The 24535-nt window shown below is 41.1% G+C and overlaps 1 protein-coding gene and 1 non-coding gene across 2 annotated transcripts in view; one reads left to right on the top strand and one right to left on the bottom strand.

Annotated features, from left to right (window-relative positions):
- The window catches only part of Ofcc1 (orofacial cleft 1 candidate 1), a 277373-nt gene that overhangs the window by 42135 nt on the left and 210703 nt on the right, over positions 1 to 24535 (top strand). The window contains exon 5 of the mRNA XM_031359413.1: positions 22148 to 22224. Within this exon, the coding sequence (XP_031215273.1) occupies positions 22148 to 22224 (77 nt within the window). The remainder of the gene's footprint in view (positions 1 to 22147; positions 22225 to 24535) is intronic.
- LOC116082904 lies at positions 7704 to 7846 on the bottom strand. The gene has a single exon (XR_004115519.1). It is a non-coding gene; the product is annotated as a small nucleolar RNA SNORA48 (small nucleolar RNA).

Below are 24535 nucleotides of genomic sequence, written 5' to 3'. Positions count from 1 at the left end.
TCAGATAAATTGAAATCATGTAACTTTTCTCATCATAATGCAATAAAAGTTTTAAAAAAAAGAAAGAACACAAACAAATATCCCAAGTGTAGTGCATAGAGATCTTCGTATTTGGAAAGGGGAGGCATGGCGATCCATGGGCTGAAGACCCTGTGTGCAATGGGTAAGAAAGCTGAATTTAGGGTCTGAAAGCTGTGACCAGCTCCAGATTAAAGGGGAATACATTTGCAAGCAAACTGGACCTTGGTTAGAACATTCTCACAGAAGGTCACAGAAGGTACTGTTCCCTTGGGAAATCTAATGGCCCCTCTCTATAAAATATAGTAATTTTACAAGATAGCAAGCAGCCCTTCAGTTCCCGACATAGTGGGTGGGATTGATGACAATTTTCTTCTCTGAGTTAATTATACTTTTTACAGGTACCATTGAACTTTTAAAGCATTGTAACACCTGAAACACCCTGGCTGGGCAGAGCATTGGGGCTTTGATTGGTTAGAAATGAGAGCAAGAATCTACATTTCAAATAAACTGTCCTTCTAGGATGACTTGGATGCACATTGTCCCCACCTCGTGCTTTGATGAACTGTTTAATTCCTGTTGAGAAAGAGCTTCAATCTCTTTCAGAAAGCAGACTGCTGGGTTATAAAAGCCTCCACCAAACACCTGCTTGAAGTTTAATCTCCTCTGTCAGATATTAAATATTTGGACACTTAATCTAAATATGGTGTCTATGGGAGGGACCTTAGGAAAGGAATTTGGGCTAAAGGGGGCCGTGAGGGTATGGCCTGATCCAAAGGGACCCAGCTTTATTTTTTGTGTGATCATGAACATGTAGGTGCTCACACCATTGCTTGCTATGTGGAGGCTAGCAATGATATCAGGTGTCTCACTCTATCAAGCTTTGACTTAGAGTTTGAGACAAAGTCTCTTATTAAACTTGGAGCGCACCACTTTGTCTAGATTACCAAATTAGGGACTCCCCTCTCCTGATAGTCTCTGCCTGCCAGTGTTGGGATTACAGATGTGAGTTGCCATGCCTGTTTTTTTAACATGGGTGTTGGGATCTGAAGTTAGGTCCTTATGCTTGTATAGCAAACATTTGAAGCAATTACAGGACTGTGGGTTTGTAGGAGGAGCAAAGTTGTCAGATAGGAGATATTCTGTCTCTCTGAATGTTGTTCTGTGCTGCAGGGACTCTGCATCACCACCACTAAGAAGCATCTCACTAGATGCAGCTCCCTAACCCTGAACTTCCAAAACTTTGGAATCACAAAACAGATACACCTTTGTTTTTCATAAGTCATTCAGTCTGAGCTATTCAATTACAGTGACGGTAAACCGAGTATGACACAGACCCTTGTACAGAGAATAGAAGCTCTCTGTGTCAGTGATTCTCTCTCTAGGATAGTAGCTTGCTTGCAATACATGTGGCACAGCCATCTTACATAAGATGAAGTGTTAGTCTGAATGACTATGTGTGTGAAAAGACCCTTTGGAAGAGGTAGGTGGTCCCTGACAGATGGCCTTGTGAGAAGTCATTCTAACTTACACTGTGATTAAGAATCACAGGACGAGAATCTCCTAGATTAGGAAGAACAACTCTGGGTTTGTCTGTGATGTAATTACCAGAGAGAATTCACTACATGGGAAGACCTGTGCACCCCAAATGTGGAGGAGTCATCCATTGGACTAGGGGTGGGGTGAAATAAAAGGGGTAAAAAGGGATCATGGGAAATGTCTCTAGGCTACCCAGTTGTTATGGTGTGAGCTATTCTGCATGCCACATCTTTCCATGGTAGAGTGAAACAATGAACCAAAATGAAAGTCCAACTAACACTTTATATAAAACACTGTATAGAACTCACATAGAATTTCAACTCAGGATGCTCAATACATTGTTAAAGATGCATAGAGCAAAAGCAAAACAAAGAACCTTGAAAGGAAAATCAGAGCCCTTGATCCTTGTTCTGCATCAGTATTCTCCCTACTATTCAGATTACCCTTCTACTGCATTTACCACTCTTGTCCAGTTATTCATTCTGCCATACTCTTTGTTTATACAATTCTTAGGTTCAAAATGGACCCACGAAACGACAGTGCTAATGGCAGAATTGTTAGTGGGTAAGCAGAAGCCTAAATCTAGCATTCCTTAGGAATCTCTAAAGGCCAGTTTCTGTTTACCTGGGACCTCTATTAATCTGCCCCAAAGGCCAACTACCTGTGTCAAGGGCATCCAGCTTTCTGTTAATCAGACAGCCTGCATAAGTTGAACACTCTCAGCCTGCTGGCTGTCCTATAAAATTTGCCTGCTAGTCTGCCATTTTGTTTCTCTCTGCCTCCTTCCCCTGTGATATTGACTTGGCAGTTTGATCCCAAATAAACCTTTCTCTCTACCCACAGAGTGGTCTAGTTTGGTAGTTTCCCTTGGCTTTAATCTATTACTTGGTATTTTTGTATTTAATTAATTTCCACATTTATTTTAATTATTGCCTTTTTGTGACACTCCATAGCTATGGAATGGTCCCCTCACTTCAAGTTTAATAGGGGTATTGAGGTTGGTGGTCCTAATATGTATTCTCGGAGTAGACAGAATCAGGTGATCAGACTCTGGGAAGAGCAGGTCAGCCCTCACAAGCTCATTCGTCATTGCAGCAGAGAACTTAATTGGCTTTTAGGAGATGGATATCAAGACTTCCACCCTGCACAAAAGAAGGGAGAAGCTGGCCTTTCCCACTAGTTTGTTGCCCCTGGAATAGAAAGGGAGAGGAAGGATAAAGTTTGGGAAGCTGTCTGGAGGTCAGCTTTGCAGTAAGCTGAGTACATGCTTGCTTAGTTGCATGAGGCCGTGGGGCACATCCCTGCAAGTAGATTTCATTACTTGCCCTGTCCTTATTTCAGGATCAGTTTTCTTATGTCCCTTTTAATATCAAGATAGAAGTATATGTCACAACTTTACCTTTTCTCATCTCCAGTGTAGATGCCAAATGCTGTCAATTCGAATTATTTCTGTGCTACATGTTACTAACTCAAGACATATTTTGTCTTAATTATCAGTTAGATCAATATACTTTAATTTTCCCCTTTGGACCACAGGTTAAGCCCTATGTATTTGGGATTTACCAATGTTTTTCCTCGGGGAGAGAGAGAGGGAGGGAGAGAGAGAGAGAGAGAGAGAGAGAGAGAGAGACTCTTTAACTATGTCTATAATTTTAGTTTCTCTGCTCAGTGAAGTGAAATCTTTTCTGTATTTTGCTTGTGCTTCTGAGCATGCTCACTGTGAAATGTCCATCTTGTCCGTCCCCCACATACACCTTTGGCTCAATCTGACCTGGTATTAACCATCCCTGATTCCTACTACTTAGTGGCTGAAAAATTTATATCATTTTGGGTATTTTATTGACAAACATTATTTTGTTAAAAGTATCTTATTAATTTATGGTTCAACTGGTTTATTTAATATGATATCTCTGACCACATTCTTTAGACCATTTACACCTAGTTATTTTATGTTTAAAATGTTATAAAATTATACTTATAGTTTTATAGTTATAGAATATTTTTTCAAACATTTTAATTTATTGATTGGGGAGTGGCAGCAATGACTAAATCTGATCATATAGCTCGTCGGCCTTTGGAACTGGTTGGTGGGAGGAATTAGGGAATCTTTGGAGATATGGCTTTGAGAGCCCTTGATTGCTGCAAGCAGGGCTTAGTGAGCAATAATGACAGGGAGGTGAGAAGGACAGAACGCTGATATGAGCAGGAACAAGAGATATTATGCTCCCAAGGTTTCAGATGGGAGTAAGTGCTTCCTTGAACTCTGTACCAGAGGCATTCCCAATTGTTATGGAAAAGGAGGTGTCTACATTCTTCCCTTGTCCTGAGTCATTGTGTGAGAATGAATTTAAAGTGATGGACTAATTAATCCAGTGAAGGAAGTTTAGAGGTGCCGTAAATTCAGATTGTGGCATGGTTATTGCTGGTTGCTTTTTTGTTTGTTTGTTTTTTTGAGACAGGGTTTCTCTGTATAGCTTTGGCTCTCCTGGAACTCACTCTAGACCAGGCTGGCCTTGAACTCAAAAATCCACCTGCCTCTGCCTCCCAAGTGCTGGGATTAAAGGCATGCACCACCTCTGAATAGCTGCTGTTTGCTTTTAATAACTATAAAGTAAAAAGAAAAGAATGAGCAAAAATCAGAGTTGAAAGTCTTTAAAAGGTTTACAGTTTTCCCAGAGGGAATGGGGGACATGTATAAAGTTGCAGCCAAGGGAGGGTGAATTTCTTTGTTATTTATTTTAATCCCTGAATACAGGAACTTCATTAAAAAGAACACAAATGCTTTGCACTGTGGCAATAGAACATACAAGGAATTGACTGGACTTTGCCTATTTTAGGGTTCATAGGTTTTTTTTCCCCCTTAGAAAGACTTTGCTTTGAAGAGAGAGGTATTGGGCTCTCTTCTGGAACAGGGCTTCCTAAGTATGTATCTCCTGTATTCAGTAAATGGTGAAGAAGGGCATAGCAACTGTCCAAGCTGCAGCAAACCCCCATGTTTGTCTGCATGATTCTGGTTTTGCAAGCATATAAAAATCAAGTATTATCAGGTTTGGGAAGTCAGGAAGTACAGCGCATTGTGTCCTAGCTGGCTTTATGTCAATTTGATACAAGCCAGAGTCCCTGGAAAAAAGAAAACCTTAACTGACCCATCTGTAGGGGATTTTCTTAAGAAGGGATTAAAGTGATCTGGGAGGGCCCAGCCCATTCTGCGTGGTGCCGTTCCTGGTCTTGTGGTCCTGGGTACTATAAGAAAGCAGGCTGAGCAAGTCATGATGAGCAACCCCGTAACCGGCACCCAGCCATGGCCTCTGTATCAATTTCTGCCTCCAGGTTATTGCCTTGTACTGACTTTCTTCAGTGATGAAAATTGATTCAAGAGCATAAGGCAAATAAATCCTTTTCTATACAACTTGCTTTGGTCATGGTGTTTCATCATAGCAATAGTAACTCTAGGTAAGATACAGTGTATGGTTCCCTGAAGGTAGCCCCTCTTCCAGAAGGGAGCCCAAGACCTCACTCTTTAAAGCAAAGTCTTTCCAATGGGGTAGAACCTTCAGGCATGCATGAAACTCTGATGTGAGCATAAATTTTGATAGAAATCCCAGTAAGTTAGAGGTGCCAGGCACATGGATGTGTTTGCCTTACTGAGCTTCAGTATTTCTTTGGTGCAGTCTTTCCGTTATTTGTTTATTCCCCTCTCTTGAAATTGAAACGTTCATATTGTTATTGTATATTGGAAATTTATGAGGTGTTTTTGATTTTATAAGACCTCACAACTGACAGTTTGTTCTGAGTAAGAGAAAGAACTTTGGATTAGGACTTTTGAACTCAACTGTAACTGTTAAAACTTTGGAAAATTTAAATACTCTTCTTACTAAATTTATTTAATTTATTTCTCTCTCTCTCTGTCTGTCTTTGCATATGTATGTGTGTGTGTGTGTGTGTGTGTGTGTGTGTGTATGTGTGTGTGTGTGTGCACATGCCATAATGAATGAATGGAAGTCAGAGAACAGCTTGTCAGACTCAGGTATCTTCTTCTACCATATGTGTTGTAGGGATTGAGCTCAGGTCAACAGACCTGGTGGTAAACACCTTTTTCTGTTGATCTATTTACCTTACCATCCTAAGGTTTTAGAACCTCTTGAAGTTGAGGTCAGTATAATGTTTATAGTTATAAAATAGCTATAATCCTCTGGAAACAGAAATGGAATGTTGTAGTTTTGAGTGTTAAATGTCTCTGACAGGCTCATGTGTTAGATTTGTCCCTGGATTTGGAAGCTGCAGTGTGTCAGTGTGTTCCACAGTATACCCCTTTGTCCACACATCTTCACTTGCCATTGCTCATTGCAGTGAGTTCATTGGTCTGCTTAGAGATCTTTGGCTTATGTGACACCATCAATATTAGATCCTTGTTAGGACACCTCCTAGTATCCTGTTGTTGCCAGGTGTCATGGAGATCCTTCAGCTTTGGATCAGCAGTACTGGCCCTTGCATGTGTCTCAAACATCTGAGGATGATACAGAGTTTGCCAACTCAGAACTCTGAATCTAGGCCTGGGTGATAGCTGAGTTCTTCAGCCCACTGGATCTCCATTATCTGTAGTACCAGAGCAAGGTCTCCGGTACTGCTCCAGCGAGACCACTCGATTTTACCACTGTCAGAAGGTAGGGTCAGCTTCCCTGCTCTCATGCCTTGGGGCAGCTCATCCACAGCCATGCCTCCAGAGCCAGCTCCACTATGCTGCCCAATCAAGACAAGGTATGGGGCCCACACTCCAAGTGCTGCAGCCTGTAAGAGACTGGGGCCAACTCTCAGGCTCTCATACCCTAAGGGCTGGCTTACCTGGGATATCAGGGCCAGCTCCCCTGGGCTGCTCAGGTGAGGTACAGGACCAACTCTACTCTCCCAAGTGCTGCAGCCAGTGAGGAGCAGGGCTAGTTCTCCTATCCTCATGCCCTCATGCTCAGCTTTCCTGACTACTGCAAGTGTCAAGGTGGTGGGAGGGCATCACTCCCGTACCTATGCCACCTCACCTAGAGGAGTGAGAGGGACATCTCTCCCTTGCTCATGCACCTAGGGCTGGCTCACCTCTACCATCAGGCCCAGCTCTACTATGCTACAGCTGGAGAGGGGCAGGGACTACTCTCCTGCTCTCATTACCCTGGGGCCAGCTCTTCTAAGTACTGCAGATGGTGAGGGTGAGGGGAAAGGCATTAGCCTGCACCCATGCCCCTTCAAAAAGAGGAGTGTCAGGACCAGCTCTTCCTTGCCCTTGTTCTTGCTCGTGGCATTGGCTTACCTGAACAAACACTCATCACCAGGGTCAGCTCTGATGTGCAGATTAGGCAAGGTACATGGTCTGTTTTTCCAAGTGCTACAGCTAGTGAGGGGCAGGGTTAGCTCTCGTGTGCTCATGACCCTGTAGGCAGCTTTCCCAACCGTTCGAGATGGCAGGAGTGGGAGGGTGGGGAAATGGGGGACTAGCGGGGACATCACCTCTGCATAGGTGCTACCCCTTGGCAGGTGAGTGGCAGGGTCAGTTCTCCCACACTCATGACATTTAGGATGGCGTATCCATACCCTTGCCACCAGAGGCCAGCTCTACTGTGTGTCTGGTTGAGACATAGGGCCTGGTCTCTGGAATTCTGCCACCGGTAAGAGGTGAGGCCAGCTCTCTAGAGCCCCACAGCCATTGGAGGGGGGAATAGCTCTGCACAGTCCCTGAATATCCATGTGGTCCCTTGACAACTGCCCCACCAGAGATGCCCCCATGTTCTCTAGTGGAAATGTGAGCCACTGACATCAACATCCACCCCTGCTGTTGCACAGCCATAGATTCAGACATTGTCCTCAATGACAGGTGGGGCTGGGACTTGCCATGGTCCCAGATTACAGAGCTGGCCACTCACATTTCTCTTCTCTATGATGACTATGATAGATCCTCAGTCTCCAGTTCCATCTCTCTTCATAAGGCCTAAGCTGTTCCACTTCTCTCCCACCTGACCATCACATATTCACACACTGAGATGGCTCCTACTGCAAGCTAGCCACACAGCTGGCAGGCCCATGGTGACACCTTTGGTCCATGCATGGCAGTCCATATATCTTCCCCCTCCCATGCTACACTGCCTGGAGGTGATTTGACTTTATGAGTCTCAGCTATAAAACAGCTTGGGTCACCAAGCCAGGCATCAAGCTAGGATGAGCAAAGGACTGCCACTGCTCTGCCTCTGACTGATGGAAGACCACCACCACCAACGAGCTGACTCTTTGCCCATTGCCAGGTGTGGCCCTTAAGGCTTTTACTTCAGAATGCTCTGCCCTAAACAGGGTATCACACTACCCTTCCAAGGCTCAGGGATCATTCAGCAGTTTTTGTTTTGTTGTTTGTTTGTTTGTTAGTTTTGCTTTTGGTTTTGTTGTTATTTTTTAATGAAGCATATACTCACATAAAAAAATTAATGTTAGCTTCTATGTGGTCCAATTTCCTGGATGAGTGTGAACACTCCATTTTTTTCTCTATCTTCCTTGTACCTGGCAAAGCAGGAATGTTCTAGGCTTGGTTTCTGAAGGGGAGGGACTTCTCTTTAGGAAAAGACTCTCAAAATTTTACCCCTAATAAGAATTCAGTTTAACCAGAAAACAAAACAAAACAAAACAAAACAAACTAGAAAAGCTTTTGGAAATCAGCCTTTGTTTTATCCTTAGGTTAAACAACTGAAGACAGTTCACTTTATTGTTTTAAAAAATAGAAGCAGACAGAAGAGCTCTCTGCCACATGATAAAAACACAAGAATTATTTATATTCACCAAGTTATAAACTCGTGCTCTTTCTTGGGAATCTTACTACATTGTGTTCCAATTATATACTCCTGATTAAGATTAACTTCTCACTGGCTCCGTACTGGTATAGAAAAGGAAACAGAACCTGTATTTGCTCATAATGGCCAGGAATACAAGTTTAGTGAGCCATCTTAAAGTGTTCTAAGTAATTTGAAGAGCTATATGAAAGGAAGTTATTATCATTTTGATATTTTCATGATTAAGTCCTCACTATGGGTCATACTCACTTGTCCCTGTGGGAGCTCCTAGGATGTTTGAGGTGTTACGGACAGGAGAGTACACTGACTCTGGGGACTTAGAGAATTTGGATTCCAGTTCCTCTGATGTGTAACATGGGAGAAGCTGATTTCTCTTAAATCCGTAACTAGGGTTGGTGAGTTGTTCAAATTAAAACAAAATAATCAGAAAAATAACTCAAGTAAAGGCTTCAAGGGGTCTTAGGTCATTATAAGCACATGGTGAAGGTCCTTCTGGGAAGCACAGTATCCCGGACATGCTGAGTGAATGGCTGAAAACTGATGAACAGTTGTGGGGCCAATTGTCGCTTAGGAAAACAAATTTCACAGAGGGAAGAACATTTTTTTCTTTTCTTTTTATCCTTTCCTTTCCTTTTGAGGCTATAGATTCCTGTAGTTTCAATGAAAGTTTATTGCCCAAGCAGTTTGTCACTTCTCAATCTCTGAACATAGCCCACAATAGACAAGTGTCCTACTGTGATGGTGCGCTATGTAAGTTCTGTAGATAGTTGGGAAGAGTTCATTCACTCATTTTTTCTTCAACTTTTCTCACTTTAGTGGATGAAAATACATAGTAACTTAAAATATTGTTATTAAAAACAACAAAACACTATCACCCAGTATTAGTAGGGAATTACAGGTGATGACAATGATACATAATTAAATTAGACATGGATATTTATTATTTACCAAATGTGATGAGCTACTTGAGTACTTTATATCTTAATGGATTCATTATTGATGCTATAATATGGATAACGTCCCCTCAGAGTGAGGAAAGCAACTTCAATGATGGTGGTGTTAAATCACTCACCAAAGATCCTCCAAGGAGCAATTCAAACCACACAAATAAGCAATATACCTAGGCTCAGGAAATCCTGGCGAAGCAGGTGAGAAAGCACATATCTATTCCCTATGAAAAAATTCATGTGGAGAGGTAGCAAAACAATAGGATGGATGTATGATAAATTAAAAACTCTGCCTAATGAAAACTTCAGTAGCTTAACCAATGAAGATTTATGTAGCAGCGAACCCTGGTGAATGTTAACGTGTTGTCCCAGCTTCATTTCCAATTGCCCTAAAATATCAATTTATAGGGAAAAGAGTTTATTTACTTCCTAGTTCCTGGTTATAGTCCATCATAGCTGGGAAGTCAAGGCACAGGGACGTGAAGCAGCTGGTTACATCCAGTCAAAAGTAGAGTGGGTGTACATACACACTTCCAGGGCGTAGCTGACTCTCCCTTTTCATTTGGCCCAGCTCATGAAATGGTCCTGCTCACAATTCAGGATGGTCTCCCCATCTCAGTTACCTTAATTAAGAAAATCCCTCAAAGGTCGATCTCATTCCGACAGGTCAACCTAATCCAGACAATCCCCCAGGAAACTCCCTTGGCAGATGATTCTAGGTTGTGTCAAATTGACAATTAAAACTAACCAACACACGTGTCTCAAAAAGATGATCATCAAATTCAATTAGTTGCTCCTAACAATACAAACACCGATATTGCATTTTCCATGATTCTGTCTTTCTAGATCGAAGGGGTTTATCACACTGAAGAATTAGAGCTAAAGGAATGTATTGAATGCAGTTAGTATACTAGCTTTGTTTTTTTCTACATCCCAATAGAGATTAGATATGTGCTACCTGAGCATAAAGCTTAAGGAAATGTGACAGTTGGTGGGACAGCAGACTACACCCAACAAGTCAATTATTGGCTGTTTATAATGGTACTACTGATTCAGTGCAAATTAGTACAAACCATCCTCCTTACCTGTTAAGTGAGTTAGTGCAAAGAGCCCTCCATATCTAGCATTGCTTGATGTGGAAGCAGCTTATAAACTAAGTCTTTGCTTATGGCTAAGCTACCCAGTTTCAGCCTACCACAATGGCTGCCCTATTAAAATAGCTGTCATTTCAATCAATCACAGATTGAAGGGTGATATATATCTGTCTGTCTGTCTGTCTGCCTTACTGCTCATAAAATAACCTACCCTGTTATAAGAGTAGGTGAGCTGGCCCTACACCTCACTGGCAACAGCATCCAGGAGAGTGGTCTCTGCACCTTGCCTGGCAGCCAACAGAAGGACAAGATCATAGAAAAGTTGGCCAGTACCCTTGAAGGCTACAGCACTTGGGAGAGTGAAGCCATCGCCTTGACTGGGCAGCACAGTGAAACTCGGCTTTGGACACATGGGTGTGCATGAGCTGCCCCAGGGCAGGAGAGCTACAGAAGACTAAAGCTTCAGAGTTGAGAAATGGCTGCCTCATATATATCAGGTTATTCCCTTATGAACACAGTTCCCCTTACCACTGATTGCTCCTTTCCCACAAAGCCAAGAGCAATCCAAAATGGAGCCATGAAACACTTCCTTGGGGCCACCTCTCTTCTCTTTATTTTGAGTTTATATTCCAAATTTCTCAACATCCAGTACACCACCAAACAGATATTGTATTCCTAAATGGGTGGGTAACAAATATTTTTAGATTATTAAAAGCCATATGTGATCTTTTTGGATTTCCTTTTTAACTGCTTATGCTTCTATCTGGTTAATATCAGGGCTTCAGGTGTTCTATGCCTGAATTCCTTTCTGAGAAACAACTTGAGAACTTTCTGGTTTTCTCATTCTGGATCACGTGTCCCAGCTGTTGGGGGGTGGGGCAACTCAGGCCTTTGGGTACAAAGTTTAGTGGGGTAGGAATGATCTCCTTAAAAATTGTATTTAGATATGAAGTATCTAAGCTAATATCCCCCCACACACATAGTTTTGAGTGTGCACATTTCTTGCCTTTTCTTCCTCCTTTATCTTTGACAAGGTTGTTTTAGTTTTTTTCTTTCAGCATGCATCACCATTATGACTTCCCATAACAATTGTTCAACTTAAGCCACTACCGCTTTGCAAAGACAGCATTTTGGGTTCTCTGCTGTGAGTTGAGGTTGTTTGTGTTTTGATTGTCAGTACTATGATGCTTAAACTACTATGTCTATAGTATGATTTGAGGAGAAGTGTCTGCAGTGTTGCTCTTTATGCCTAGGATTTCTTGGTTACTCCAGGTCTTTTGGATTCTTCCATGTGAATTTTAAAGTTCTTTTTCTAGATCTTCGAAGAATGTCATTCGAGTTTTGATCGGGAATGCATTGAATCCATAGATGGCTTTCAGAAATATGTCTGAGTTTACAGTATTCATTTTGCAAGTCTCTGAAGTTGAAATGTCTCTCTGTGTTCTACATCTTTAATCTCTCCCTTAAATCTTTGGTTACATAGATTGTTCATCTTCTTGGTTAGATTTGTTCCTAAACTTTATTGTTTGTTTGTTTGTTTGTTTGTTTTAGTTTATTGTGAATGGGCTTGTTTTCCTGATTTCTTTCTCCACATCTTTACTTTGGGATATGGAAAAGCTACTGATTTTTTTTTTTTTTTTTTTTTTTTTTTTTTTTTTGCTTTGAATGTATATTCTGTCATGTTGCTTGTAGTATTTGTCATATTCATTGGTTTTCTGGTGGACTTTTTAGAGGGTTTATTTATTTATTATTAAAATCACTTTATTTTTATTCAATGTATGGGCTGTATCTGTGGAGACCAGATGAGGTTATAAGATCCCTGGGGTTACAGGCAGTATGAGTTGCCTGATGTGGGTGCTTGGATTTTAACTCTGTAAACACAGCAAATCAGCTCTCCAGCCCCATGTTTGTAGAACATTTTAATTAATTAAAAAACATCTTATAAAGAGGAATATGTTGACTTTTCCCATTTGTTCCCCTTTTCTTACTTTCTCTTGCTCTCTCACTTACAGGCTTCACAGGCTGTGATGTTTCAAGAGTGGCCACTCTCAGGGACCAAACCTCATTCTTAATTTCAAGGGGGAAAGCTTTAACTGGCTCAAATTGTATCATGTACAGCTATGATGCACGTGAAATGCACAAACATTTTACACTGTGATGTTCTTCTTGTAGTCTTAGTATCTTCAGGGATTTGTGTGTGTGTGTGTGTGTGTGTGTGTGTGTGTGTGTAAAAAGTGTGTGTGTAAAAAATCCAAAGCTTCTCCAAGACCTTTTTCTCCATCCATTTACAATCACTCTGTGTTTCTCATCTTGAGCTTAAGTGTTGTGTTAAATTTCTCACTTGGCGTCTGGGGAATTATCTTTGTGTTCCTGGCGATTGCCCACGCCAGGATCTTCTAAATGTGTTGTTCAATTCTTTTTATAAGTCCTTAGTTGAGAATTCTCTGTCTCTGCTCACCATAGAAAGCAGTCTAGAGGATTTTGGGTGTTGTGTCTTTGATTTTGGCATCAGGATAGTACTGGCACTACACTGGCATGCTTCCTACTATTCTCACCCTCTCTATTTGTGGATAACTTGAAGAGCATTGGTGTGCATTCTTTAAAAGTGTCCCAGCTTGACCTGTGCTTTCCTGGGAGACTGTCACTCTGCCACTACTTCAACCTTGGTGTGTGCTCTGAGTCTTATAAAAATTATTTGCATCCTACTGAATTAACTTTGTAGCTTGTGCGTATCTCAGAGTTTATCTTTTTCTATGAGATTTTTCCAGCTTAGTGGACCCTAGGGTGTCGGAATACCTCCTAATGATCCTCTAGATTTCATTTGTATCCATTCTTCAGATTTAATTTCATTTTTTGTATCTTTTCTCATTAGTTAATGTAGTAAAGGGTTTATCTCGTTTTGTCTTCTGAGGGAATCTCCCCTTTGTTCCCTCATTCTTCATACTGTTTTTTTATTCTCCGTTTCACTAATTTTTGCTCCATTCCTCCCAGTTCACTTTTTATCTATTGACTTTGCTGTTTTTTTCTTATTTTTCTAAGATCATTAGGTACATAATTAGGTGAGATTAACCATCTCTGAGATTTTGATTTTTGATTAATCATCTGAGATTTTCTGTTGTTTTTAATGCCCCCCCCAGCTTGAAACCATCTTATAGTCTCCTTTGCTGTGTAGTATTCCAGTGTTCCAATCACTTGTGATTTCCTTTTCTTTTTATTCTAGCAAGTTTTGTGTTTCCTCTCTGGGTTTCTTCAACAACCCCATGTTCATGAAGGGTTTATTCACCTCCCAAGCCTTTATGTGGTTTGATACTTTCCTTCCTATTGATTTCTCATTTTATTCCACTGTAACATGATAGGCTATGAGGGTTATTCTGATTCTTTTGTGGTTGCTAAGTCTTGCTTTCTGGTTTAAAAGATGCTGTCTTTTGGGGAACAATTCTTGGGCTACTGAGAAAGGTGTTTGCTCCACAGCTGGTGAATAGAGTACTCAGCAGAATGTAGATGTTTAGGAAGTCCTCTTGAGCTATGCTGCTATTGCTGTGTGAAGTTTCTTTGTTGAATTTTTATCTGTATTATCCCTCTCTTAATGAGAGAGTGGGGTAAAGCCATCATTTCTTTATATGGTCCCTTCTTTTCCTTTATGCCCAGTAGTACTTGTTTTGTAAAACTAGGAGCCCTAATATTCAGCCACAATTGTTATATTGTTATACCTTCTGTATAGATTATTTCCTTTAGTCATGTATAGTAGCCTTCTTTATCACTTCTGGCTAATTTTAGCTTGAACTCTGTTTTAACAAATATATGTGTAACCTGTTTAGGGGTTTCATTTGCTCACTCTTCCCTCCCTCCCTCTTCTTTTCTTTGTCTGTCTTTTCTTTCTTCCTTAAAAAGATCAACTCTATCTCCTATTTCTTCTCCTTCAATCCCTCCCTCATCATTCCCCTACTATTCCCCCCCTTCTTTATGTGTTGCTTTGTTTAAACCCACTGAGTCAACTCTGGACCACCAGGATTTGCATAAGTGAGTGTCTACTGGAGCATGGGTAGCCACTCAGGGGCCATGTTCTTAAGGAAAAACAACTCTCCCAATAGCCATCCATTTTCAATACCTTTTTATTTAGGGTGGAACTGTGTGCTCATTTTCCCTCTCCGTTCTAAGAACTTGTTCAGATTAATCTTGTGTATGCTGTTACAACCTCTGAGTTCATGTGTGCGATTGCCCTGTCCAGAAAACACCATTTCGTTGTAGTCCTTTTACCCCTCTGGCTTGTCCACTCTGGCATCTTTCTGCTGCCTCTGTTCAGTGATCCCTGAGGGCTTGTGAATGTACACAACACATTCAGAGTTAAATTCTCAACAGTCTCTTATTCTCTTCATGCACCCCAGTTGTGGGTTTCTGTGTCAACTGCCATCTAAGGGCTAAAAGAAGTTTATTTGATGAAGACTGAGAGATGCACTAACCCAAGAGTCAGATAATATGTCATCAAGAATCAGCTTAATCCTATGCCCATTTAATAGATCAATGGCAGTAGGTTTTCTCCCTAGGGCCTATGACCTATGTAGTCACAGGTTGGTGACTCTAGTGGCATGTCATGAGTTCTGTTATGTAAAGTAGGCTCCAAACACATAATGTGTTTGCTATTCCCTTTACATTAGTGCCATGATTTCGCCAGTAGGTATACCCTGCCAGGCTGGTGTGTTCTTATAGCTCACAGGTTTCTTAGATGAGGAAGCATGATGATAGCTTTTCTCTTCTTGTAGCATATTTAACACCCTTCAGCATCGTGAAAGCTAGCCAGTAGGGATGAACTTCCAGGGCAGCATCAGTGTAATTTTCTTTTGTTCTGACTTATGTATAGGGTGTTTTTAGCAATAGGTTCTCACTATCAAGTTTTAGGGATAAGCTGCCATTCTGTACTTGCTTCTCCCCCCTACAGGATGGCCAGGACCATTGTGTACCAGACTGAGCTGGAGGAAATATATTAGTCAGGGTTTTACTGCTGTGAACAGACACCATGACCAAGGCAACTCTTAGAAGGACATTTAATTGGGGCTGGCTTATAGGTTCAGTGGTTCAGTCTATTACATGGCAGCATCCAGGCAGGCATTGTGCAGGTAGAATTGAGAGTTCTACATCTTCATCTGAAGGCTGCTAGCAGAATACTTGCTTCCACCAGCTAGGATGAGGGTCTTAAAGCCCATACCTACAGTGACACACCTACTCCAACAAAGTCACACCTACTCCAACAGGGCCACACCTTCTAATAGTGCCACACCCTGGGCTAAGCATATACAAACCACCACAGTGAGGGAAGCATAGCCAGGACAGGTGAGGCAGTGGGTCTGTGGGTACAGAACACACACACCTGGGACCAACTTCAGAGAGCTGGTTCAGTTAAATGGGGGCAAGAAAGGGGTATTTATGGCCCTGGAGAGGTGGCCAGTGTCTCTGGGGCAAGGTTTGTGTGGCTGTGTACAATTGGCCAGGACAGGGGTGTTGGGAGATGCTTCATCTGCATACTCAGGGGCTTTAGGGGGAGGCAGAGGAACCTTATGAGTTCAAACAAGAAGTGAAGCCTGATAACTGTTAGGATAATAAGTTCATACTAGGGTTGATGGTGGGGCAGCTAGGTTACTCCTAACCAGGAGGGAGCCAGTCAGCACTTGCCATCTTTAGCTGATGTGTCTGGGGTTGACGCTCTCCTCCCTTCCTCCATAACCTCCATTGTAGTCACATAGTAACCAAAAAGAATAGAATTGACTGTAATGTTTGAAAGCCTAAGGGATCCCACAGACTAACAACTTCACAAAAGGTAATCCATTCTGGGTGTGGGCTAAATTTGATAGCCTGTGGTGACTAGGAGGGGCACTGTTGTAAGGTAATTTCATTTAAACCTTTTGATATAAGTGTTTGTATGCATATATTTCAGGAAGCTTCTACAATATTTGGTAGTAGAAACCACTCTCTTGAAAGTCTTTACTGTTACTCATCCCTTCTCTGCTTTCCTTTCCCACCTTCTACCCACTCAGTCCTTCCTGCTACATAATTCCCTATTGCCTCTTCCCATGACCTGGGATTCATCTTCTTTCTATTTAAAGACTTTCCTCTGACATTGCATACTACAAGGGTCTCACTGTGTATCCCTTGCTGGTCTGGAAACTTACAAAAACAGTCCTGCCTAGCACTCACAGCCATCTGACTGCTTCTGCATCTCCAGTGTGAGTCCTGGGCTAGAAGTGATTAGTATCATGCCAGTGAATTTCATGTTTCAAAGTTTCTTAATGATGAGTACTTCTTCTAGACAATAAATACTTAGATCTTGTTTTTAATGCAGTCAGCCTCTCTGCCTCTTTCAATTGGAGAGTTAATCACTTTTCAAGTCATTAATAAGAGGGAATTGCTGGTTCCTGTAAGTTTTGGTTGTTTTTTCTAATTAGTTAAATTGCTCCTTTCCTCCTCCTCCTCCTCCTCCTCCTCCTCCTCCTCCTCCTCCTCCTTCTCCTCCTCCTCCTCCTTCTCCTCCTCCTCCTCCTCGTTCTCCTTTTCCCTCTCCACTCCTCCCCACACTTCCTCATCTTCCTTCTCCCCTTCTGCCTCCTCCTCCTCCTTTTTTATCCCCTGTTAGCAGTTCTCTGGTGTTCTGAGTTAGACTTTTGGCTAGTTCTTATGTTTTTGTTTATTGCTCTCAAAACATTTCTTCTTTTCTGTGGCCTTGTTATTGAGACTCTTTCCCTCTTATGTGTATATGATTTTCTCTTCTCTTCTCTTCTCTTCTCTTCTCTTTTTTTCTCTTCTCTCCTCTCCTCTCCTCTCTTCTCCTCTCCTCTCCTCTTCTTTTCTTTTCTTTTCTTTTCTTTTCTTTTCTTTTCTTTCTTTCTTCTGTAATAATGACTTGTAGTCCTGAATTGCTTTGATTTGTACTTGTTATTTTTTCCCTGGATTTTAGGGTTTCTTTTAGTAGACTGATGTCACTTGGACGTGTTTACCCTTGCAGTGAGCTGCATATTTCTATACAGCTATTGTGTATGTGGGTGTAGGATGTGCATGTCCCAAGGTACCTGTGTTTGTCAGAGGACGACTTGTGGGAGTCACTTTTCACCTTTTGCCATGCAGGTTCTTGGATAGAACTGAAATGTTAGGCTTGGGGGCCAGTGTTTTATCTACTTAGCCTACTGAGCCACTTTGCCTGCTCTTTCCAGGAAAGAGATTTTAATAGATGTCACTTTCTCCTACAGTGTGTTATGGAGAAGGTCCTGTTTGTTCTTGTCTATTTGGAGCTTTACATTCTTTGTGCTCAAATGTCCATCCCCCACTCACCACCCTGAATTTGTCATTTCCCCCTACATTTTCATTAAATAAGATTTTCTATACCTTCAGCTTTTATCTCAATTCCTTCTATCCCATGCATTTTTAGGGTTCTCCTCCTCCTTCTCTTCCTCCTCCTCCTCCTCCTTCTCTTCTTCCTCCTCCTCCTCCTTCTTCTTCTTCCTCCTCCTCTTTATTCTTATCCTCTCTTAATCATGTCATAGAGTTTTTGGAAGCTGTAGCTGTGGTTAAGTATTTTTCTTTATTGATATATAAATGTTAACTATAAGAATCAGTTCTCAATAATGCCAGTGTTCACTATGCAAATGTTAACAAGGCATCTCTAATGGGCGATTTCTCATACTACCAGGTAACATACATTAGACTTAAACTACTTATAAATATTATCCATGCATCTTCATTCTTGTTTCTCTTTGCCTCAATCATTCCTTATTTGGAACAGATATAGTGCTCGCATAGGTTCTGAGCTGTAGGGCATTCCTTCGGTGGAGGGGTGGGATGCAATGAGTGGGCAGGGGACAATCGAGAACAGATAATTGATGTAGTACAGCCACATTGGAGAAATACACAGGGGCAAGAATATGACTGGAGCAAAGATGCTGAACTGTAGGGTGAGGATTGGGATGGGATGTTAAATCTATGTGGCGTCCTGACTGAATGTGACATTCTGAAATACTCCACCTTATTTGTAGAAATATATTCCCAAAGGTTAAGTTAGACATATCTATATTCCTCTGTCTGGTTCCTATTTCCTCTAACTGGTTATATACTGCTCACCTGTGAAGAAGGTCCCTGTAGCTATTTAATAAAAAACTTTCTGAATATTTCAGAGGAGAAGGAGTTAATGACTGGCTGTTAGTTTTATAAAAACACTAGCAGAGTAAATCCAAACGCTTATACTTTGCTATGTAGAAGAACCCAATCCAAGTAACAACAATATATTTAGTAAAATTCATAGCTATTTTATGTAATGTTCAGTTTGTGTGCTCAAACTTCACCAATTGTCCCTTAAACATGCTTTAGCACATGTTCATCTAGTAGGACCCAGTCATAAGTATGTACCTCAGCTGTTCTGTCCAGCAAGCCTGACATACCGACTGGATTAGCTGTGCCGCAGACATCCTATAGACACACTTGACTACTGCTTCCTCCTGGAAGCAATTATTCATCTTTGAATATTTCATTTTGATTTCCCTGATACTGTGTCTATGAAAAAGACAGGATATGGAGAGAAACAGTTCAGATGACATTAGGTCATTGGTAGTTACACTGTTTAGTTGAAAGGCAGAAAGCGTGGCTTTATGTTTAACATTAGAGACATATTTCCCCCCTTTGGGCCCTCAGGTATGTCCCATAAAGCACTTGTTTTTTTAAATAGCTTAAAGTTTTATAAATCCAGGAAATCTGCTAGGAATGGAGATTTTCATGAACTTATAATATGCTCATCAATCCTTGGGTCATCTCTCTGTGCCTCCTCAAGTTATTATTTTTGCCTCTGATTTTACATTTCTGAGAATTACATTACAAATTATGTATTTTCCTGACCTATGTCTTATTGCATATTCCCATATGTACTGATAGAGCATTGTTGTGATTAGAATGTTGTTTGATTGAGATCCCAAAAGTTTATGTGCAGAGTGCTGAGTCCCCAGGGTCTGAGTGATGGCAAAATTGCTGAGATAGCAAACTGCTTAGGAGGCAACTGGGACGTGGGTACCACCCAAGAATGGGCTAACATTGTCCACTGGTGTTGTAGCTCTCCTGGGACTAGGGTAGAACTGAAAGAGTGGGTTGTTAGAAGCCAATTTGCCCGACTATCATGGACATTTCTGCATACAGACACCACCCTTTCCCATTTTTCTGCCATGCAATAAAAGCCTTGCCAGAGAGTAAAGAGATTTTGGACTTTATAATTACAGAACTGTGAGTTAAACCAAGTCTTTCTTTATAAGCATAACACATTTTGTAGCAGCCACACAAGTCAGCAAAAACAAAAACAAAAAGCCTTTCTTGGTTAGGGGATGGGACCTTCATTAGTTCCAAGGAGAACAAAGTATGATATGAAAAACCAAACCAAAGATAACAGTTCTGTATATATTTTAGTTAATTAATTTGGAAATTTTTATGTGTTTTTGGTTTTCTAAGAATAACAAAAATCAATACTAGGAAATAGAATTGTAATACTAAGAAATAGCATTTTAGATAATATGTGCAAGACCATGCTTATCATAGTATAAGTCCCTCATGGAGGGCTCGTGTCTATAATTTATTTGTTTGTTTATCCATCCTGTCACATATTTCAAAAATGATCTGTGTGATTCTTAGCATGATAGAAGTTTCTTCTAACAATTTATAAACTTCTGAATTTCTTATCCATTTTTAATAGATATGTGTGTACCTTTCTGATTTTTGTTAACATTTCTAGTGATTATATGAAATAATGGGTTCCATGATGATCTTCCTACACACATCATTGGATGCGTATCATCCATTGCTTCATCTCTCATGCAGATGTATGAGTGAAAAGCTGTGTATAAGATCCCCTTCATCTCTAGTTTCAGGCAACCCTGGGTGTCTTAGACTACATCATGCTTAGACTGCAGGCAATGACTCTGAGCAGGTGTCGGTTGTAACACTGAAATACGGTTCATCACAAAACCCAAATCTTTGGGACCTTGAGAGTGAAGGTTTGAATCATCTCAAGTAAAATGTGACAAAATACTCATGGTCTTTCAAACATAGTGTGAAGCCTTCCTGTGTGAGAAGCAGAACAAAATCTCATTGCAAAATGGGGAAAGTAAAATCCTTCTGAGGATGTGCCAGAGAGATTGGCAGCCAGCTGCCTGCTCCAATGCTCAGGAAAGTAGAGACTGTAGCTAGCAATGGACAGTAGAGATAAGGTAATTCCAAACCATAGGTCTGTTCATGCTGCCTGGTAGATTCTTGCTGCTTTTGGTAGAAAAAAAAATGGGAAGAGGGAGAGATAAACTAGAAGCAGGAGTCAAACGAATCAAGTCTTGAAGTTTGGGACACTCTTAGCCTCTTGTACAGCAAGCAACGCCAAAATGGCTCTTGAATAAAGACTGTGGCTCAGAAAGTCAAGAGGGTCACTGTTGAAGCTTTTGTTAGGGCTATGGAAGTATCAGAAGCAAAGCCTCAGTGTATTGTTTGTGGAGGGGGAAAGACACGCTGAGGGATGAAGGGCCACCCAGCTCTGCTCAATCAAACAATACTAGATTCCTGGTGAGTTGAGCCTTTCACACCTCCTGTCATAAAAGTATGAGATAATGTTTCACTTTTGCCAAAGGAAGTAGTTTTCAATAAAACCCACAGAAATCTCACAAAGCCAAGAAAACTCTGATTCAAGTCAAGGACTAAAGAGTCCATCAGATGGGGATATCTCAAACATCTTACATTCACCAGCAGGAAGCCGGATGAAAAACCAAATGGCAGAGATATGGGACATCCAAAAATCAAATCAAAACGACAACAACAACGACAAAAAACAAATGGAAATAGTATCAGGGGGAAGCTTATTAACACATGCAATTGATATGTATTGAGAGGTGTAAAAAAAAAAATCAGTGGATTAAAGAAACTAAAAGAGAAGGAAAATTCAAACCACGGAACCTGGAGTTTATTGGGCAAATGCACAGAGCCACAGGGACCCTTTTTTAGGTCTTGAGACTTCCGCAAAGAGCATGCAAGACCCACTTGTTTGGATTTCACAGCCACATGAATCTGTGATCCCAGCCAACAGCTCACCCCTGTGCCTAGCACTGCCTCCCTCTCATAGAGTATGCCTGTGTGAATTACTATTTTTATATCTGTACATATATCAATAGGCTTATTGTTCAGTGTAATTATTTCTCCTTTTACTTTGGAAATGGGTACATAACTAAAATACTATAGTATGTCCTGTGTTCTATATATTTAGCCATATGTTCATGTCCACGTTGGAAAAACCACATAACACTATGTTAGGGAGAGTACAAGATGTGAAAAGGAGAGAGAAACAGGAAAATGAGGGAGAGAGGAGGGAATATAAACATGGAGTGTAATTGGATTGAGGTTGGGATGGGGCTTGGCTAGTAGGAACTAGAAATAGACACGGGAATCTTAGCATCATCAACTGGTTTTCTTTTTTGACCATGCCATCTCTTGCTGTCTGTATCTTCCTGGGCAGCAATTTTGCAAGTAAGGAAAGTCGAGTTTCATGAAAATGCAGCCACTCTGGGTTGAACTGCATCATTCTTATTTGTCTTTGGGAACCATAACTTTGGAGGGTTGGCATGTTCTGGTTTTAGAGAGTCCAGCTGCTCTAAAGATGAACTTCAAGTGTGTGCTGAATAAATTTTATAAATTATGAATTTTGCTTTCATCTCTCTCTTCTCCCATGCAGGATTTGGAATTTGAAAGAGAAGGACTCAGCCAAGACATTCCCATGTCTTGTTTAAAAAAGGAAAAAACATTCAAGAAGTATGTTCCTTAATGTTAAGAGTTTGTGCACTATAGTGTGTTTGTGTATGTATGGTCATGCACGTGAGTGTGTGTATGTGTGTGTGTGTGTGTGTGTTTGTGTATGTGTTGTCTTCCTACAAATTAAGTATGGATGAATTGCCAGTAGTAGGCATCCTAGGTTGATTTAACTAGAGAGCCAGACTTTAGGGAACTATGTCCCCATATTATCCTAGGATAGATCAGTATTCTTCATCTCTGAGATGTTATGGGATGGGCCTTCTAGCCTTGCTGATACAACTGGCAGCTGTATTTGACTGACCTCTCTGAGAACATTCAAGTTCTTGGGCCAGTATAGGAACTCCCAAGGTGTGCGCACAGCAGTCACTTCACAGCACTATACCCAGAGCTGGCATGTGTTAGGAGTCAGATTTCAACTAGGATAGTCTCAAGTGGAGCATTAGTATTTACCCATCAGTCCTGTCTGTCCTTGAACGAGGCTGTCAGCATACTTCAGCATCAGTTAGTTGCCTGTCAGTGAGGTAGGAATGATGACACCTGTTGGGCATCCTTGGGGGTTGAATGAGGTAAGAAGTAAAGTATGTCCAACAGAGTTTCTCTGAGCTTGCTGAACACTCAATGCTACATCATGCTGAAAACGTCAGTGGTTCTCAGCAAGGATCAATGTCATCCCCAGGGAACATTTGGCAACATCTAGTGGCATTTTGATTATGGAAGCTGGCGTTAGATGGGTTGTCTAAGAGTTTTCCATGAGCAGAGGGCAGGATTCATTAGGTAGTCCTGCAGAGGACTGAGCAGCCTCCACAATGCAAGGTTACCTAGTTAAAAAGGTCAATGGTGCCGAAGCTGAGAAGACTGCTGTGTGTAAGTGCTCCCTCTTTACTGGCATTTACTTCCCTTAGCTTGTGTTCCAACTGCAAATAGGGTAAACACTAGATTGGAGCCAGTCTCCCTGTGAAGACCACGTAGTGTCTGAGACACTAGCTGTAGACTTAGGATTATATATCATTAAGGTGTCATTTCTATGTTCAACTAGAGACCAGTAGAACATGGAATAGCATCTCTTCCATGCCCAACGTTTCTAATGATAGGACTTTGTATTATGGAAATTGCCAGGGAAGCCTGTAAGACTTTACACATGAGAGAGCTAATTTCAGGCTAACTTGCAACAACCAAAATAGGAACTAACTTAAATCATCAACAATAAGGGGCCATTTTAAGTAAGTTGCAGCAGACAGATTTAAACACTAGACATACCTAAAATTCTAAATGTAGCAAATAGAAAAAATATGCATATGATGAACAAACTAGAAAATATAAGTTAGAAAATAATATTTATAACATCAGTTTCAATTTGTATTAAAGATGATTAATTTAGCTATTGAGTCATGGAGAAGCCAGTATTTTGCAGAGGTCATATCTAGTCTGTAGGCTGTGGGAAGGGTTTTGATGCACAACAGAGCACATATACAACCTGATATTTGCAACCATGGTTTTGTGTGCACCTCGACACAATCTCAACCAGCCGTAGATAGAAAGTATTTATAGGAGTTGGAATGATGGCTCAGTTAAAGAGCAAATATGGCTCTTTCAGAGAAGGCTTAGCTTTAGTCCCCATTAACCATATTGGGTGACCCAAAATCACCTGCAACTCAAGCTTTATGTCAGTAGTTCACAACCTTCTCAATGCTACAACCCTTTAATACAGTTCTTCATGTTCTGGTGACCCCCAACCATAAAATTACCTTTATTGTTACTTCGTAACTGTAATTTTGCTACTGTTATGAATCATAAGGTAAATACCTGATATCCAAGATACCCCCAACAAGAATCGTGACCCATCAGTTGAGAACCACTCATTTAGGTGATCTGATGTCCTCTTTGGGGCTCTTAGGATACTGTCTTCACATGTACATATACTCACATATACACACATTTATACACATAATTTTAAATGAAATAAATCTTAACAAAAAACAGAAGTAGAGGCTCACAGCCATCCATTGGACTGAGCACAGGGTCCTCAATGAAGGAGCTAGAGAAAGGACCCAAGGAGCTGAAGGGTTTGCAGCCCCTTAGGATGAACAACAATATGAACTAACTAGTACCCTCAGAGCTTCCAGGGACTAAAACTCTAACCAAAGAGTACACATGGGAGGGACTTACGGCTCCAGCAGTATGTGTATAGCAGAGGATGGCTAACTCGGTCATCAATGGGAGGAAAGGACCTTGGCTCTGTGAAAGTTCTATGCCCCAGTGTAGCGGAATGCCAGGGCCAGTAAGCAGGAGGGGGTGGGATGGTGAGTAGGGG

The sequence above is a fragment of the Mastomys coucha genome, unplaced genomic scaffold, assembly GCF_008632895.1.
Source record: "Mastomys coucha isolate ucsf_1 unplaced genomic scaffold, UCSF_Mcou_1 pScaffold7, whole genome shotgun sequence".
In the NCBI taxonomy this organism is placed as follows: domain Eukaryota; kingdom Metazoa; phylum Chordata; class Mammalia; order Rodentia; family Muridae; genus Mastomys; species Mastomys coucha.
Note: the sequence above shows the minus strand (reverse complement) of the source record. Positions and strands in the feature narration are given on the sequence as shown.